Consider the following 20,023-nt stretch of genomic DNA (forward strand, 5'->3'; position numbering starts at 1 on the left):
GTGGTAGTGCCCGTGAAGATGGTACTAGAGAAACGGGAGCTGGTATCTTGAAAGAAGATGAGAGTTCTTTGTTATGAGGGTGCTGTCTTATGTGTCTTATGTCATATTTGTCTTATGTCTTATGTGTTGTTATCTTTATCTCCATCCCAGGCTTCTAGGCACTGAACATCAGTGTAGACCCTGCCCCTCCACTAACCCCCAGGTGTGATAATCTAATCATCTAGGGTCCTCTCTTGTGGGAAAGCAATTCTAGCATATCAATGTGCAATCCATTCATGGGCCAGTGCAGTAATTCCCCTAACTCATCCGTATTTTGCAGACTAAATGTTATGTACAGACAGAATCACCGAGATTAAGCCCAACACGTGTCACTTCTGCCTCACAGATGGAATGAAGCAGAACCTCTTAGGACTTCTGACAGCCTTGTTTCCCTTTCTCTGTCTTAGACGTGGGCTCAGAACCAAAGAGCTTGGCCCCCAGGCCAGAGCAGAGGCAGCCCCAGTCACAGACCTCGCCTGAATGCTCAGCAGCAGCACAGCAACCTGTGCATTGCCCAAGCAGCTCTGCACACAGGCCTCCCTCAAGCTCCCCACAGCTCCCAAGGCAGCCATCGGTCATCTGGACCAGTGCTTCTTCCACTGTGCAGGTCTGTGGTCTTTAGGGGGCCCTCTGGGGGCTATGTGAGCCAGGCACCAAGGGCCATGATGTGCCAGTCCGTCTGGGCTGTGCAACAAGATCTCTCCTTTCAGGATCCATGTGTCAACAGGACCAACTCTCGGAGGAGCACAGTCACCCACTTAGTCTCCTTTCTGGCATGTGTACCAAGGAAACTGCCAGGATGACAAGGACAGTGATGACACCATCCTAGGAGTTCTGCCCTTCAAGGATGCTACTCAGCCTCAGCCTGGTCATTCTGACCAAGGATCACAACAAGGTTGGCAAGTCACAGCCCACCTTAGGCAATAGTGGCGTGAGTAGCCCCAGGGCGTGGTGATCAAATCACCACCTGGGGACAGGGTGCTGCTCCACAACCTGCTCGCACAGACACACCTACAGCAGCCTAGGGGATGGCCAAGCAAGGGGCCATCCCTTCCCTTTGAGCAACCCTACTATCAACCTGTACACACCTCACACCAATTTTTTTTTTTTTTTGAGACAGAGTTTCGCTCGTCACCCAGGCTGGAGTGCAATGGTGCAATCTCAGCTCACTGTGACCTCCGCCTCACAGGTTCAAGCAATTCTCTTGCCTCAGCCTCCCCAGTAGCTGGGATTCCCACAGCCACACTCTGCTAAATTTTGTATTTTTAGCAAAGACAGGATTTCAACATGTTAGCCAGGATGGCCTTGAACTACTGACCTCAGGTGATCCACCCACCTTGGCCTCCCAAAGTGCTGGGATTACAGGCGTGAGCCATCATGCCCAGCCTCACCTCATACCTTTTAGATGAACTCCTAACAACCTCAGAGTTTCAGAAATCAGCATCATCATTTAGAATTAGGACAGGAGAACCCTCCGTGGCCCTCAGCCAAGAAGAGTTTCAGGCTCTGCTTGATGCCCTGCAGAGATCACTAGGGCTTCAGGTTTAGGAGCAAGGTGTCCTCACCACTCCATCAGGCCTCCTCCCCAGGATGAAGTAGCGTGAGCCACAGAAGGATGAACAAGGGGACACATGGATTCTGAGCCCATGTCTAAGAAAGAGAAAGGAAAATAAGGATGTCAGAAGACCTAAGAGGTTCCAGCTTCATTCCCTCATCGGCAGAAGTGACATCTGTCGGGCTTCATTGTGGTGATTCTGTCTGTACATGTCCTGGAACAAGACTAATGCAAGAGCAAACTGACCACTTGGAAACCCAAAAGGAGTGTCTTTTCTCTGCCTTGCAGACGCTGCTTAAGTTCTGACCTCACTTCATGGACCAAGTGATTGTTTCTGAGCTCCACACTGTCCTGTAGGCACCATGGACACCAGGCGGTGGATACCTTTGCCGCATCCTAAGGAGCCAAAGCATTTTTATGACAAACATGACCTCCTCCCTGTGACTGTCGCCTCTTGGGCAGTCTGTACAATGTATAAACTAGCACTGAACCCAAGGTAAGAACAGGTAAACGACACACATCCACACTTTACCCCCTTCTGATGAGTTCACAGGGTGAGCCTGAAGGCAGGCTGATGCAGAGAAAATGGGGGTGCTATATTTCTTCTTCATGTGAGTTCATCAAAAAGGGTTTCCATCTTAGCTTTTACTGGTGGAGATGGGAAATGGAAGTTATCTCACTATCTGTCTACCAATGATTGATAACACAAGCCTAGATGGATAATACTGAATAGTGTTCACATATAATCCTCCCTTTAAACATGTAGACAGAGAACATGACAAGGAGATGCAAAACAGCAATTCCCTGAAATCACCGAACAAGGCAGGATGTTCATCTTTTCACAGTTAGCATTTTGCATAAATTTATATGCACAGCTATGCACAAAGCTGCCCTTTTTGTTATAAATAAATTTCTGTCAAGTTTAAGCCTCTTGGTTGTCTTTGTGTCTCCTCTCTTCCATTCAAGTGGTACCTTCTGAGAATACACCACGGAATACCAAGCTATGTCTGCTTCCATTGGTACCTTAAAAATATCCTTAAAAAGGAAATGTGATTTCTTTATCAAGATGCCTGTCTTTCCCACAATTCTTGCATTCATTTGTACTGTCTCCTTTCCATGTGCACCTGTGGGACCAGAATCAGGATGCCTTGCTCTAGTTCATAGCTTGTACCTGCAAAGATGCCAGTCTATTATTACTACACACAGACATAGATGCATTTTGCTTAAGAATTTCTCTAGGGTGTGCCTATTCCAAATTCACTGTTTACTTCCAGATGATTGGCACAGGAGACTTCTCTTCATATTGTTTTTTGTCTGTGTTTAAAGAGATGGAGTCACTCTGTCACCCAGGCTGGAGTGCAGTGGCATCATCATAGCTCACTGCAGCCTTGAATTCCTGGACTCAAGCAATCCTTCAGATTGATTCTATTAACTAGGGTATTACAAATCTCTCCCCCAACCCCACCTCACATACACATAGGGCAATGTACACACATGCACTCATTATAGTCTCACAGTTTCCCCTGAAAATAATCTGACAAATGTCTTAGGCAGCATTGGGACCATGCTGTTGGGTGTTGGCCTTAATTTTTTCAATAGTGCCCCAACATATTCTTCATGTGCAGAGATGAGACTATAGTATGGATGGTCAAATGCCAAATTTCCAAGAGACATTTTGTCTTTGTCTGTTTGTGCTATTATAACAAACCATTGGAGACTAGGTCGTTTATAAACAACAGAAATTTACCTCTCACAGCTCTGGAAGCAGGGAAATCCAAGATGAAGGCACCAGAAAAGTGAGTGTCTGGTGAGGGCCAAGTATCGGCTTCCAAGACAACCCCTCCTTGCTGTTTCCTCTCAAGAGGAGTGACACTGGGCCCTCATATGTCAGAAAGGGGAGGGGCAAAAAATCTAGTGTGTTCTCTCCAGCTTGCTCCTAAGATCACTAACCATTCATGAGGTGGAGCCCTCATGACCTTACCACCTCACAAAGGCCAAACTTTTGCAAGCTATTGCACTGCGGATCCAGTTTCAACATGACCTTGGTTTTTTGTTTTTTCGTTTTTTAAGATGGAGTCTTGCTCTGTTGCCCAGTTTGGAGTGCAGTGACACAATCTCAGCTCACTGCAACCTCTGCCTCCTGGGTTCAAGCTTCTCCTGCCTCAGCCTTCCAAGTAGCTAGGAATTACAGGCACCTATCATCACGCTCAGTTAATTTTTGTGTTTTTAGTAGAGAGAGGGTTTCACCATGTTGGCCAGGCTGGTCTCGAACTCCTGACCTCAAGTGATCCTCCCAAAGTGCTGGGATTACAGATGTGAGCCACCACGCCTGGGCTCAACATGACTTTTGGAAAGGGCACAAACACTCTTAAGCATAGTGGATGTCACAGTCACTCTCCCTACGGTCAGAGTAAGGTCATGTGGTCTGTGGCCCACTTGCAGGCCATCAGGCCCCATGAATGTAAGGTTCCCCCAGTAGTATGTTGGCAAGCAGCAGGCCAGACCACGCTCAGGCACACTGGCGAGGAGTTCTGCATTGGGAGAGCAGGACAGTTAATTCCTCTGGTAATCTGGGGAGAACTGGTACCTTTCTCTCTTCTCACAGCACCTGGGCCATGGGCCACCATGGATGTGTACCTTGACACTCTGAGGGATCAGGAGAGCATGTGTGATGGCAGCAAGTGAAGGTGCAGCACAGGAGAGGGGTGCAAGTACTACCCTTCCTGAATGCCTTGTAGGCAAGTGGAGTTCCACACTCACCTCCCTCAGTGGTCGCCTGCCTTTCCACAAACCTCACAATAGGCCATCTGCATGCACAACCCAGGGGTGTGCAATAACAATGTTCTGTAGGAATGTTCCATGCAGCCAGTGATGATAACCAAAGAGCTCCAGCCAGACCCCTGGAAAGTGGGGCTCAAGTGCTGATTAGTTCATGTGCAGTGTGATCACTACCTTTACAAGTGGGAGCCTCAGAGACCACCTGCCAAACAGGTTAAACCCAAGTCAACTCATGCAGGGATATAGCCAATGAGTGAGCCGATGAGTGAGCACTCTTATCCTGCACACAAGAGCATTTTAGGATGGGAAGAGATGTGACACTCACCTCCCCTAAGAAAAGTGCATTACAACAAAGGCCAAAGTGCAAACCTGCCAGTATCTGGTGGTTCTGTCCAAAAAGCATTTGCCATAATATGGAACCTGTCAGTTGGCCAAGAGCAGTTAGTTAAAATTGGACTAGATGACTCTGGCTTTGATGGGCCATCCTGTTTATGCCAATGGTTGTAACTACTTACTTTTCACCCTGATGGTGAAGGAGGTATCCCCACCCTGGTGCTATAGAAAAGTTGAATGCTGAACACCTGACACTGGACAGATAAGATCTAGGTGAGTTTATCAGTGTCACCAACTCTCAGAAAGGTAAGAAAGACTACAGGCCAGGCAGAGCCACACAGGGTTCTGCTTGGGAGCAGAGAGGAAAGGCAGGGGCTGTGGTGAGCAGCTGTATTATCCAGAGAGTACAGTGACCGCTGTTTGCTGTGGGAGGATGTGAGAGATTCGATAAATAATTCCAAGAGTTGGCAAGGAAGCAAATGTTACTATTTAGGAATAAGCAAGAACTGTGCCTAGGCCCCCGGACAGGGAGCTAAGTTACCTTACCTATGGAAGCACGGTGGGGATGCAAACAAGGTTAGATCATTTGAGGCCCTTTTAGCTTCAGATGTCAAAAGAACCAAGAATACTAGACCTTAATTTCAGGCCACAGTTACCATAATTTGAAATATATTCAGAACATATAAAAGCAATTCAAATGTTAATTAATGGTGATTACAAGTTCAGTCAGAAACATATGACTAATAAAAGAACACCCCAGTACAGAAACAAGATGTTAGTCAGGTTCGTTGGTTATTTACTTATTTATTTACTTAATATACTTCATTTTTTTAGAGTAGCTTCAGGGTTACAGAAAAATTGAGCAAAAAGTACAGAGAATTGTCATATAACCCTTCACCCCTCCCATCCTCCACAGGCTCTCCAATTATTAACATCTTGCATTATTATGGTACATTTGTTATCATTAATGAGCCAATAGTAATAATTATTAACTGAAGTCCAGAGTTGACATTAGGGTTCACTCTGTTTTCCATTCACTGTTTTCCATTCTCTGCATTTTGACAAATTACAGTACCCTGGAGAGGACTTTCACTGCCCTAAATATCTCTCCACCTACCATCCCTCCTTTCCCTCAACTCTCATCAACCACTGGTCCTTTCACTGGCTCCATAGTTTTGCCTCTCCCAGAATGTCACATAATTGCAATCATAAACAAATAGCCTTTTCAGACTGGTTTTCACTTAACGATAAACATTTAGGAATCCTCTGTGTCTTTTAATGACTTGATGTCTAATTTCTTTTATCATCTGCCTGAGCACTATATCCTGCAACCTTGCTATAATTGCTTATTAATGCCAGCAGGGTTTTTGCTGGTGTTTGTTTAGAATTCTTTACAAAGAGAATCATGTTATTTGTTAAGAAAGACAGTTCTATTTCCTCCTTCCAAATCTATGTGCATTTTATTTCCTTTTTTTTTTTTTTTTGTGTGTCACTGCATTAGATAGCACTTCTAGTACAATGCTGAAAAGCAGTGGTGAGAGGGAATATCCTTGCCGTGTTCCTGTTCTTACCAGAAAAGCATCTAGTTGGAAGGATGATGTTAGCTGTAGTTTTTTTTGTAGTAGTTCTTTACAAAGTTGAATAAGTTCCTCTGTATCCCTTCTGTGTTGAGTTTTATCATGAATGGGCAGTGGATTTTGCCAAACACTTTTTCTGTACCTATTGATGTGATCATATTTCATCTATGAGCTGATTATTAAATATTGAACCAGCCTTGTATTCATGATTTGCTAATATTTTGAGGATTTATGCATTTGTGTTCAGTGGAAATACTGATCTGTAGTTTTCCTTTCTTGCAATATTTTTGCCTGGTTTTGGTATTAGGGTAATGCTGGCCACACAAAAATGAGTTGGGAAGTATTATCTCTGCTTTCATTTTCTGAAAGAGATGGTAGAGACTTGGTATCATTTCTACCTTAGGTATTTCAAAAAATGCACATCAGTGAACCCATTTGGTCCCAGTACTTTGTTTTGGAAGGTTATTAATTACTGCTTCAATGTATTTAACAGATATATATGCCTATTGAGGTTTACCTTGTATGAGTTTTGAGAGACTGCATCTTACAAGGAATTGGTTCATTTTAGCTATCAAATTGGTTCATTTTAGCTATCAAAAATATGGACAACTCTGTCCATATTTTTTATAATCCTTTTGGTAATCATAGGATCAGCTGTGATGGCTTTTCATTTTTTGGATATTAACAATATTTGTCTTCTGTGTTTTTTTTCTTAATCTAGCTAGAGGTTTATCAATTTTACTGACCTTTCAAAGAACCAGGTTTGGGTTTTATTGATTTTCTTTCTTCAATTTCACTGATTTTTACTCTAATTTTTTTCCAGGTTACTTTGGATTTAATTTGCTCTTATTTTTCTAGTTCCCTAAAGTGGAAGCTTAGATCACTTGTGTAAGCTAGGATCACTAGACTGCATAATCTTAGATTATTTGTATAATCTGATCATGTAATATAGTGTACAGTCTTCACACTGTCAATAAAAGCCCCACGCCACATTGATCTCGGCTCTGCTCCAGCCTCAACCCTCCTCTTCATATTCTCAAAAGTCTCTGAGGGCCCAGATCCCTGTGTGAGTACACTGAGCCTTGAAATGACAGTCCAGCAGCCCTGGACAGCAACTGCACTATATTATATGTGTGGGCCTCTTTCCAGGGCCTTGTCTTGGAGAGCAGCTGCTTAAAGAAAATTTGGACTATCATTTAGGCTGAAGGCTGAAGTGTTCATATATGTACCCCAGGCACTTCATGGCATGGGATGAGCCATGGGTAAGAAGAGAAAGGGAGTAACATGGAGGCTGGCCTACATTTTCACATGTACAGGACAGATTGATTTTTGAACAATTTGTTATTTTGACATTACTTTAAATGGATAAACATTAGCTCTGTGGGTCTCCTTTAAATTGTTTCAGAACATGACAAACATCTGGTATGGGCCTGATAATGTAACCACTACTAAACTAGGGATACCTACTTCTTATTCACAATTACAGAATTACTTCTTATTCACAATTATGTTAAATTCCATTATGCATGTGAAGCACATGGTTTATATCACATACCACTTACATATATGTAAGTCCTATGAACTTCAGGGATAATTCACAGATGTGTTTAATGCTATTGCCCTGATTATTCAATTTATCTGTGCTTAAAAAAAAGCTTCATATTCAAAGTGGATGCCAGGGATAGGATTGCAGAAAGGGTGTGGTTATTAATACAAGGGAACTACTTGAGGCTAAATCCTGATTCCTTTGTAATCCTGATACAATATGGATCTCAGATTCCTTTCCAGTTAATTGTATTGATGGTTACTCAAATGTAAAAGTGGTAAAAGTTTGATATAACCACACACGCATACATGATGCATGCAAACCATGGTAAAATCTGAGTAGGTCTGTATCTCCTAGCATGGTAACATCAATTTCTTGGACTTGACCATACATTATGATCATATATTATCCTCAGAGGAAGCTTGGTGAAGTGTACATGGGAATTCTCTGTACTCATTACAACTTCTTGTGAGGTTATTTTAATTATTACTTTTTTTAAGTCCTTAAAGCTTTACATTCTACAATATACATCTATAAATTATTGTTGGTTGCCCTAAAAACTATTACAGCATCAAACAGAAAACAACTTGTTATATTTTATTGCTAAGCAAAATTTTCACTTTAGATTTCTTAAATTGACACTTTTCTCCACAGTGTAAACTCTAACATAATATTGTTTGTATTTTTGCCAAAAACTTTCACAAATTCAAAAAATTCTGTAAGGTTTTATGCCAGTATTAACCATCTGATATTCAATAGAATATAACTTCCTAACAAAGGCTTTCCTATAATTGTTGTAGTCTATGGGTTTATTTCCTGCTGTTACTTTGGAGTAATAATAAGGCGAGTTCGTGGATAGTTACTAAACATTCAGGATGTCAATAGGGCTTTCTCCACAGTGTGAATACTCTGAGGCATTGTGGAGGCTGACTTGTGGCTGCAAATTTCTAATATCCATTTCATTAATAAGGTTTTTCTTCTATGTGTGTTCTCTGATGTACAATGAGGTTTGACTTTTGAGAGAAGGTTTTCCTGCATGTGTTACATCCATAGGGCTTTTCCCCTGTATGTGATCTCTGATGTTTGGCAAGGTCTGATTTACGGTAAAAGATTTTTCCACATTCATTACATTGACAAGATTTCTCTCCTGTGTGAGCCCTGTGATGTACTGTGAGTGATGATTTGTGACTGAAGGATTTCCCACATTCATTGCATTCATAGGGTTTCTCCCCTGTGTGCTTTCTTTGATGTAAAATAAGTCCTGACTTCACACAGAAAGATTTTCCACATTCGTTACATTTATAGGGCTTTTCTTCTGTATGGGTTCTCTGATGTACAATTAGAGCTGACTTATGGCAGAAGGCTTTTCCACACTCATTACATTCATAGGGTTTCTCCCCTATGTGAATTCTCTGATGCTGAGTGAGTTGTGACTTCTGGCAGAAGGTTTTTCCACATTCATTACATTCATAGGGTTTCTCCCCTGTATGTGTTCTATTATGTTTAGTTAGGTATGATTTATTGTAAAAGATTTTTCCACATTCATGACATTCATAGGGTTTCTCCCCTGTGTGTGTTCTGTAATGTTGAGAGAGGGTTGACTTATGGCTGAAGAATTTCCCACATTCAGGACATGCAAAGGGTTTCTCCCCTGTGTGAGTTCTCTGATGTACTGTGAGGTCTGACTTCAAGCAGAAGGTTTTCCCACATTCATAACATTCATAAGGTTTCAACCCTGTATGAATTATCTGATGCCTGGTGAGTACTGACTTGTGGTAGAAAGTTTTCCCACATGCATTACATCCATAAGGTTTATCTCCTATGTGAGTTCTCTGATGCTGTGTAAGATGTGACTTCTGACAAAAGGATTTTCCACACTCAGGACATTCAAAAGGTTTCTCACCTGTGTGAGTTCTCTGATGTACTGTAAGGTGTGAATTCATACAGAAGGATTTTCCACATTTATAACATTCATAGGGTTTCAGCCCTGTGTGTGTTCTCTGATGTTTAGTGAGGTCAGATTTCTGGTAAAAAGTTTTCCCACACACATTACATTGATAGGGTTTCTCCCCTGTATGTGTTCTCTGGTGTAATGTGAGGGCTGATTTATGGCTAAAGGCTTTCCCACATTCATTGCATTCAAAAGGTTTCTCCCCTGTGTGTGATCTCTGATGTTTAGTGAGGTTTGACTTCTCCCAGAAAGTTTTCCCACATTCAGTACATTGAAAGCGTTTCTCTCCTGTGTGCACCCTCTGATGTCGCGTGAGATGTGACTTCTCCCAGAAAGCTTTCCCACATTCATTACATTCAAAGTGTTTCTCTCCTTTATCACCTTTCTGAAGCTGTGACAGACACAATTTCCTCCTGAAATTATTCCCACTTTCACTACAATCATAGTGTTTCATAGGTACCTCATGATGTTTAGAAAAGGCAGACTTCACACATAAGGACTTCTCACAATCACTAAATTCATAGTGATTGGCCTTTGAGGGAGGTATCTGATGGAACAAGAGGGATGAACTATCACAGAAAGTTCTCCCAAATTCATTATATTCACAGTTATTCTCTTCTGCACTCTCTCTCTTCTGTGTATTGAATATTGCCTTTTCAAGGACGGTTTCCTGACATATACTATATTTAAAATTGTGCTCTAAAGTTTGAATCTTCCCATGCTGCAAAGTGTCCTCATGAAGACTCAGAGTGTTCCTATTTTTCAAAACTTCATTTTTCTCTTGAGTATGAGTTTTATCAAGCTTAATATTGAGTAACAGCTTCCCACAGGCATTAAATTCATCAGGCTTTTTTCCTAAATAGTTTATCTTACTGACAACCAATTCTGAAACAGTGTTGAAACTCATTCCACATGAGTCACACTGACAGAACATTTTTCTGGAAGGAAAAGAACTTACATCCCAGTTAAATGGTATTCCTATTACTTTACCTCGTTCCTTAGTCAGCATTTCATTATTGATGAATACAACTTCCCACAAATGTTCAGATTGGTTTTCTTGGCTCCTCTCTTTTAGGTGATCAGCTGTCCAGACTTCTAGAAACAAGCAAAATTAATCTTAGCATATAAATACCAAAACATTTCTTAGGGAATGAGATCTCTATACAAATGCCTTATGTTGTAGCTGACGCTGGTTTTTTGGCCAAGTTCCAGAGATGAACATAACTGCAAGTACATGTATTTTGTATTTCATGGGCTTGGGGTGAAAAATCACAAAAACCAGAAATAAAAAGCCTACGCTAGTGGAAAAACAGAGAGAGATTTAACATTTGAATGCACACATTTGGTTTCTAATGTAAAAAGAGTAACAGCAACTGCTTACATGTATGCATTTCCCATGCACTCCCCCCGCCAAGAACTATAAAGGTCAGCATAAGTGGAGCAAATAATATTATTTGTAATAACCCATGACTTTAGCATAACTAGAAGATGAAGAATATTATGAATTTCAAATCACCGCTAAGCAATAAATATTCAAATATAGCAAAAAGTAACAGCCCATGCCTACAAAGAGTCTGCCAGAGACTGTAGTGATCACATAGAATAGAGGACACAGAGAGCCCAGAGAGCATGAAACACAAAACTACTCCCAGAAAGGAAAAGTTTCACTATGAGCGGAAGAATACTCAGAAGATTTCTGAGTTCATGTAGCTTAAAGCTCAGGCTACTGCAAAATCCAAAAGAGACTTGGATTGCATGCAAACTAAAGAGGCAAAGGGTAATCAAACTCAGGAATGAAGTTGTAAAGAGGACACTAATCACAGAAAATAAGACTTGAAATTTAGGACTTATTAAAGACATTCCTTATTAAGGAATCTGTTATGGACTAAATTGTCCCCCCCAAAAATGTATATGTTAAAATCCCAACCTCCAGTGTGACTGTATTTGAAGATGGGGACTTTAAGGAGATTAACTAAAGTTAAATGAGGTCATAAGGGTAAGACATTAATACAATGGCATTGGTGCCCTTGTAAGAAGAGGAAGAGACTGGAAAGCATATGCATAAGCTCTCTTTCTACCCCTCACCCCCAACCACTGGTCATATGCATAGAGAAAATGCTGTGTTGAGGACACCACAAGAAAATGTCATCTGCAAGCCAAGGAGAGAGACCTCACCAGAAACCAAACCTGCTGGCACCTTGACTTTGGAATTTCAGCCTCCACAACTCTGAGAAAATTTATTTAAACTATCCAGTCTGCTGAACTTTGTTACAGCAGCCTGAATAGACTAACACAAAGCCAAAGAGGAAACTATACTTGACTGAAACTGGAATAAACAACAATGTAAAGGAGAATGAAACAAGAAATGAGAGAAGTAGCCACAATTTTAAAAGAGTAAGAAAAAAGAAAACTGGATCAGAAAGTTCTAGATAAAGATGATCTACAATTAAATAAATAAAAGTATAATGTAGTATATACGTTATTGGAGTCCTTACAGAAGAAAAAGCAGTGGAATAAATCTAGTATTAAAAAGTATAATCTAAGACAACTGTCCAGAAATAAAAGACCTAATCCATATATTCAAAGGAACAACCACGAACCTGGGAAAACTGTTCAACAACATTTTTCTCTAAAACAAATCTTAATAAAACTACTAGATGTTAAAAATTGAAGAAAAAGTCCTCTTGAGAAAAACACCAAGTCTCAGCAAACTTTTACTTTGATAATGACTCTTGAAATCAAGCAATGTTATCCATACAACTCAGCTTTTATTTATTTTTATTTTTTATTTTTAGATAGAGTTTTACTCTTGTTGCCCAGGCTGGGGTGCAATGGCACCCTCTCAGCTCACTGCAACCTCTGCCTCCTGGGTTCAAGCGATTCTCCTGCCTCAGCCTCCCGAGTAGCTGGGACTACAGGCACGCACCACCATGCCCAACTACTTTTGTATTTTTAGTAGAGATGGGGGTTCTCCATGTTGGTCAGACTGGTGTCGAACTCCCAACCTCAGGTGATCCGCCCACCTCAGCCTCCCAAAGGGCTGGGATTACAGGCGTGAGCCACTGCACCCAGCCTTTCAGCTTTTATTTTTCAAAGTTTTAATTATTCCTGTGTATATTTCCACATAAAGTTTAGAATTACACAGTCAATTACTATGAGAAATCCTGCTAATTACTACATGGAATTATATTATTTTGAATCTATAAGTCATTTTAAAGAGAAAACTTAACAATATTGAGCTTTCTGACTTTTCAATACTGAGCTTTTCTCAATGAACGGAAAAACTTCCATTTCTCTCTGTAGTAGATTATTGTTTCCAGTGTGGTCTTTCACAACTTTTGCCAGACAGAGCTGCAAAGAAAATATTTTTGAAACTATTACAAATTGAACTTTTTAAAATTTCAGTTTCCAATTGATCATTGCTAATATATAGAAGTAAAATTCATTTTTACATATTTTTATCCTACCACCTAGCTACACTCAATAATTCTCCTCATTCTTTTTCCCATATCTTGGGAGACTCCATTAGATTTCCTACATAGATAATCATATCTTTTGTAAATAAAGACACTTCTACTTCTTTTCCACTCTAGTCTCCTGTTTTTACATTCCTGGTTATACTGGGTAGTATATATTTACAATAACAACTATGAGTGCACATCGTGTCATGTTCCTGATATTGGAAAGAAATCATTCCATTTTTCACAATTACATACAAGGTCAATTATACATTTTCTGTAGATGACTTTTATCAGATTAAAGAAAGTTATCTTCTATTCTTCATTTGAGTTTTAATCAGAAATGGATGCTAAATTTTATCAAATGCTTTCCCTGCATACATTGAAATGGTCATATGGCTTTGACTGTTTTCTATTGTTTCTTTTGAATACAGAACAGAGATGACTACATAATTGATGGGGCCAGTGCAAAATAAAAATGTGAGGTCAGTTACTCAGAATGTATAAAAAGTATACCAAAAGGTAGAATAAATTATGCTTTTTAAAAAGTATTTTATTACTTATAAAATGTAATAGGTATAATAGAAATATGTAACAGCAAATTTACAAATCACAAAAGAAGTTTTGTTGTAATAACTTTAATACAATGATTTCTAATCATTTGTTAATATGATATCTTGATTGATCATAAGATTTTCTGGCACTCTTCCCAAATTCATTTATTAAATCATCAAAATTTATATTTTTAGCAACTTCATTTTCAACATATAATTGAAAGTAACATGTATTCTTGGCAAATGCAATATATGTAATTTTTAATTTTGAGAAGGTTGATTTTTCAGCTGATGCAATCATTACCGGAGTGCTCTCTCTCTCTCTCTCTCCCTCTCTCTCTCTCTCTCTCTCACTCTTTCTTCATGGAGTCTAGCTCTGTCACCAGGTTGGAGGACAGTGACACAATATTGGCTCACTCTAACCTCCCCCTCCCAGGTTCAAGCAATTCTCCTGCCTCAGCCTCTCAAGTAGCTGGGATTATAGACACGCGCCACCAAGCCCAGCTAATTTTTTCTTTTAGTAACTGAGACGGGGCTTCACCATGTTGGCCAGGATGGTTTCAATCTCCTGACCTTGTGATCCACCCACCTTGGCCTCCCCAAGTGCTAGGATTACAGGCATGAGCCACAGCGCCTGGCAGCTGTTGGTTCTTTATACATTGTGACAATATAGGCTAAATTTCTGATTTCTGATACATTATTGTACAATAAAAGTTAAAAATATATACAAGTTGGGCCAAGCACAGTGGCTCACATCTGTAATCCCAGCACTTTGGGAGGCTGAGGCAGGCGGGTCAACGAGGTCAAGAGATCGAGACCATCCTGGCCAACATGGTGAAACCCCGTCTCTACTACAAAAATTAGCTGGGCATGGTGGTGCGCACCTGTAGTCTCAGTTACTCAAGAGGCTGAGGCAGGTGAATCACTTGAACCTGGAAGGCGAAGTCTGCAGTCTGCCAAGACTGCGCCACTCTATACTAGCCTGGGGACAGAGAGAGACTCTGTCTCAGAAAAAAAAAAAAAAAAAAACAATAGACACACACACACACACACACACACACACACACACACACACACGTTTTGGTATATATAGACATAAAGACTAGAGTAGTTCTCTGAAATTAATTCTTCATGAATAGTTTTGTAGAAAACTGAATTCAATTTTACATGTAAATTTATACAGTGGCACTTAATATTTCCCCTGATATTTTCCACATCTTGTACAAGAAACCAAAAATGGCTTATTTGCATGTAATTGGAAACACCTGTTTATGCAGTGTATTGCTATATTTTCAAATGCAAAAACCCCCCTATTTTTAGAAATGACTTCTTTGTTAACACTTGATTCATCCAAAATTTCATGTAAAAATAACGTTCTCTCCCATCAAATGAAATTCCTATTTCTAAGCCTGTAGATATTTGCTTTGCAATGTTGCAGCAATTCTTAAACCCAGAGAATCTACACTCCAAATAATTCTAGTAACTGCCTAGTCTGCCTTAACACAATGTCCACAAGTATGCTTTTATTTTCTAATACTTTCCTGACAAGATGACTGCCTGAAAGCTGGAGGTTACCGTACCAGTATTTAGCCCCCAAAATTAATATTTTCTATGATGTCAAAGGGACAGGCTCAGGGAAGAGACAAGCAAGCCAGTCTCACACTATGGGTCCTCTCTGGGATGCCATTATTTGTGAGTTTGCTGCTGCTGCCACCAATGTGGACAAAGGTCATGGCCTTGGCCACCCACACACAATTCCAGGACACTCCCAGGCCACACTACACAGACTAGGTTAGTAGGGCACTACCTCTCAAGTATCCTGTCTACTTGCACACACAGTTCAGTGTCCATCAGACTTCACATATGAATCACAAGTTCAAAGATAAAACTGAAGAACTTCAAGATGGCAACAGCAGGGCATTAAGCCAAGAAAAGGGTCCCTTCTTACAAGAGTGCAGCAACATGTGACTGTACAAGTCACCTCGCCACAAAGTTGGCCTGAACACAGGGAATTACACTGACTGCTTTTCAAATGTTGAAAAAGCTCACCAGGGATTAACCACACTTGGTCATGAGGTATTAAATACCTTGTTATATACCACTGGTTTCCAATCCCTGGAGTTTTTTAATTTATGTTCATGAAGGACACTGGTCTATAGCTTTCTTTCTTTGCAATGTCTTTTTCTGGTTTTGTTATTAGGGCAATGCTGGACTCAAATAATGATTTAGGAAGTATTCCCTCTTCGTGAATTTTCTGGAACAGTCTGCATAGAATTGGTACTAATGTTTGCTGGAAGTCACTACTGAAGGGATCTGGAGACCTGGGGTTTTCTTTGTGGAAAGGTTATCTACTTGTTTTGGAGTAAGTAGTTAGTAGTTGCTGATTTGAAGGAAACTGTTCATTTCATCAAAATGGTCAGATTGATAACTTACAGGTACAGTATTCCCTCACTTCCTTCATAATATCTATAGAACCTTCAGTGATCCATCATTCTTATGTTTGATATTCGTAATCTGTTCCACCTAGAAGTTTATCCATTTTATCAATCTTCTCAAAGAACCAACTTTTGGTTTCACTGATTTTCTCAACTGTTTTTGTTTTTACAAATTATATTGTTCTCTGTTTTTTGTTACATCCTTTCTTCTACTACTGTATGGATTTGTCTTATTTTCCACATTCTCAAAGTGGAAGTAGCTAAAACCATTGATTTCGACCTTTCTCCTTATCTAACACAAGTTAAACTTCATGCATGTGCATATTGGATATATACATATGCATAAATATATACACATATGAAATTCCATATATGTGTAATTTACATATTATATATTTAATATATAATACACATAATACATTATATCTCATATATGAGAAACATATATACATTTATATATGGGGGATATATGTACACACACAATACAAACATACACAATGCCTATTTGTGTTGCATAAGAAAGCTCTCAGGCTGAGCATGGTGGCTCATGCCTGAAATCCCAGCACTTTGGGAGTCTGATCATGAGGTTAGGAGTTTGAGATCCGCCTCGCTAACATGGCAAAACACCATCTCTACTAAAAATACAAATGATTAGCTGGGTGTGGTGGCATGCACCTGTAGTCTAAGATACTCAGGAGGCTGAGGCAGGAGAATTGCTTGAACCAGGGAGGTAGAGGTTGCAGCGAGCAGAGATCACACCACTGCACTCTAGCTTGGGCGACAGAGCGAGACTCCATCAAAAAAAAAATATCTCAAATCAATGACCTCAGGTGCTTCCACCTTAAAAAGCTAGAAAAAGCAAATTAACCCCAAAAGTAAGTAGAAAAAAGGAAAACAATGAAATCAATGAGTATTATATGTATTTTATATCTAAATTTATATATGTAAATTATATTGAAATTTCTATATCTAAATTTACTATATGTAAATTTCCCATGAATTCTGTTCTCATTAACCCAAAGTTCAAAATACTTTCTAATTTCTCCTTCGAACACTTCTTTAAAGCATGTGGTATGTAGAAGTATATTAAGTTTCTCTTATGGATAGGTGCAAAAAATAAATCCTCTTTTGCAACCTAGAACTCATTGTTCAGTATGACTTTTGATACATATAAGAAGGGATATTGTGAAAGAAATAACAACAACAACAAAAAAAAGTATATTCAGTTTCCAACTATTAGGGATTTTACAAATACTTCTGTTGACTTTTAACTTAACTAAATTTAAACCCATTATGGTGGGAGAAACTATTCTATATGACTTCAATCCTTTTAAATTTATTAAGATTTGCTTTGGCCGGGCGCGGTGGCTCAGGCCTATAATCCCAGCACTTTGGGAGGCCGAGGCGGGTGGATCACGAGGTCAAGAGATCGAGACCATCCTGGTCAGCACGGTGAAACCCCGTCTCTACTAAAAATGCAAAAAATTAGCTGGGCATGGTGGTGCGTGCCTGTAATCCCAGCTACTCAGGAGGCTGAGGCCGGAGAATTGCCTGAACCCAGGAGGCGGAGGCTGCGGTGAGCCGAGATTGCGTCATTGCACTCCAGCCTGGGTAACAAGAGCGAAACTCCGTCCCCCCCCAAAAAAAAGGTTTGCTTTATAACCAAGAATGTGATTTACCCATTAATATATTCATTCATCTGCCCTTGGAAAAAATATATATTCCACTGTTTTATTTGGGAAGAAGGGTACAGAAGAATATTTTATAAATGTCAATTAAGTTATTTAGGGTTAACTCTATTATATCTCTGCTCCTTTTCCATTTCCTGTTTTATCAATTATTAGAAGAATGCTAAAACCTCTGATTCTAACTGCAGACCTATTTTTCCTTCCAGTTCTAACAGATTTTGCTTCAAATATTTTATAAATCTGTTACTAACCTAAGTTTAGGATTTTTAAATCCTCTTGACGGACTGATCTCTATCAATATGAAAAAATCTTTATCACTGGTATTCTTGGCTCCAAAAGCTACTTCATCTGACTATCACAGCACTGGAGCCTTGTGGAATAATTGTAGTATTCTATGTCTCTTCTCATTCTTTTTATGTTTATCTATTTATCTTTGAATGTAACATGTTTCCTTTATAGGCAGCGTGATTGGATCTTACCATTTTTATTTATCTTATCCAGAAATCTCTGCCTTTAAATGGGCTGTTTTAGACCATTTATATTTTCTGTGATCATCAGTGTTTATAAAAGCTTTAATTAGGCTGGGCACAGTGTTTTGTGCCTGTAATCCCAGCACTTTGGGAAGCTGAGGTGGGCAGATCACAAGGTAAGGAGATGGAGACCATTCTGGCTAACATGGTGAAACCCGGTCTCTACTAAAAAAATATATACAAAATAATTAGCCGGGCGTGGTGGCATGTGCCTGTAGTCCCAGCTACTCAGGAGGCTGAGGCAGGAGAATCGCTTGAACCCGGGAGGTGGAGGGTGCAGTGAGCCAAGATCACTCCACTGCACTCCAGCCTGGGAAACAGCAACAGACTCTTGTCTCAAAAAGAAAAAAAAAAAGCTTTAATCAGTGTACTTTTCAGTAGTGGTATATATATGAAACTTTAAATAGTATATACTTTACAGTACTTCTTTTTCATAGCCTTTAAGGCTATGATTGTCAGATACTTTAAATATATGTTATAAACCCCACAATACATTTGATGTTATTTTTGTATAAAGCCAATATCCTTCTTAGAGATTTAAATAAAGAAAAACATCTGTGTACAAATCCAAACAGTCAACATTTTCTGTTCTTCATGCCCCTGGATAGATACAGATTTCCAACAGACATCAGAACACCTCTTATGGTGCAGGTCTGATGGAGAGGAAATCTTTCAGCTTTGTTTATCTGAAATGTCCTTATTTCTTCACTGTTTCTTACCGCTATTACACTGAGTATACAACTCTACATTAAGTTTTTTTGCTTTTAAAACCAAAAATAATATTCTATTATCTTCTCTGTTGCCTCATTTAAGGAGAAATCTGCTATCATCCTTACCTTTGTTCCCCAAAAAGCATGTCCTTTGTCTCTGGCTGCTTTGAGGATTCATTTTAACGCTAATTCAGAGCATTCTAGTTATGATTCATGTGCCTTGGTACAGTTTTCTTCATGTCTCTGTGCTCAGGGTTTAATCAGCTTCTTGGATCAGTAGGTTCCTATCACATTTGGAAATGTTTTCATCATCCTCAAAATACTATTCTCTGTACCTTTCCCACTTTCCTTCAAAGACTCCAATTCCATGTGTTAGCCTACCTGATGTTCTCCTAAAGCTCACAGGGGCTTGTTTATTTTTCTTTTTTTGAGACAGAGTCTAGCTCTGTTGCCCAGGCTGGAGTGCAGTGGCTCGATCTCAGGTTGCTGCAACCTCTGCCTCCCGGATTCAAGCAGTTCTCCTGCTGTGGCCTCCCAAGTAGCTGAGACTAATAACAGGCGAGCACCAACCATGCCCAGTTAATTTTTGTATTTTTAGTAGAGATGGGGTTTCACCATGTTGGCCAGGATGGTCTCAATATCTTGACTTTGTGATCTGACCACTTCAGCCTCCCAAAGTGCTGGGATTACAGATGTGAGCCACCACACCCAGGCTTTTTTTCCAATATGCTTTTTCTGTTTCATTTAGATGGTTTCTATTACGACATGTATTTAAGTTCACTAATCTTTTCTTCTGTATTGTTTAATCTGCCCTTAGTTCTTACCCTGTGTGTTATTCTTTTATTCTTTTTTTTTTTTTTTTTTTTTTT

At 39.8% G+C, this 20,023-nt stretch overlaps 1 protein-coding gene and 1 pseudogene across 1 annotated transcript in view; one reads left to right on the forward strand and one right to left on the reverse strand.

Moving 5' to 3' along the window:
- Positions 1–5,491: 5,491 nt before the first annotated feature.
- LOC116545109 (zinc finger protein 33B-like) overlaps positions 5,492–20,023 on the reverse strand; it is a 56,521-nt gene continuing 41,989 nt past the window's right edge. The window contains 2 exon segments of the mRNA XM_032271732.1: positions 5,492–8,801; positions 8,803–10,874. Of these exon segments, the coding sequence (XP_032127623.1) occupies positions 8,691–8,801; positions 8,803–10,874 (2,183 nt within the window). The 3' untranslated portion in view covers positions 5,492–8,690.
- On the forward strand, positions 17,277–17,411 carry LOC116545126 (annotated as a pseudogene).

This window comes from Sapajus apella, unplaced genomic scaffold (genome assembly GCF_009761245.1).
Source record: "Sapajus apella isolate SASKATOON/1434 unplaced genomic scaffold, GSC_monkey_1.0 scaffold247, whole genome shotgun sequence".
Lineage (NCBI taxonomy): Eukaryota > Metazoa > Chordata > Mammalia > Primates > Cebidae > Sapajus > Sapajus apella.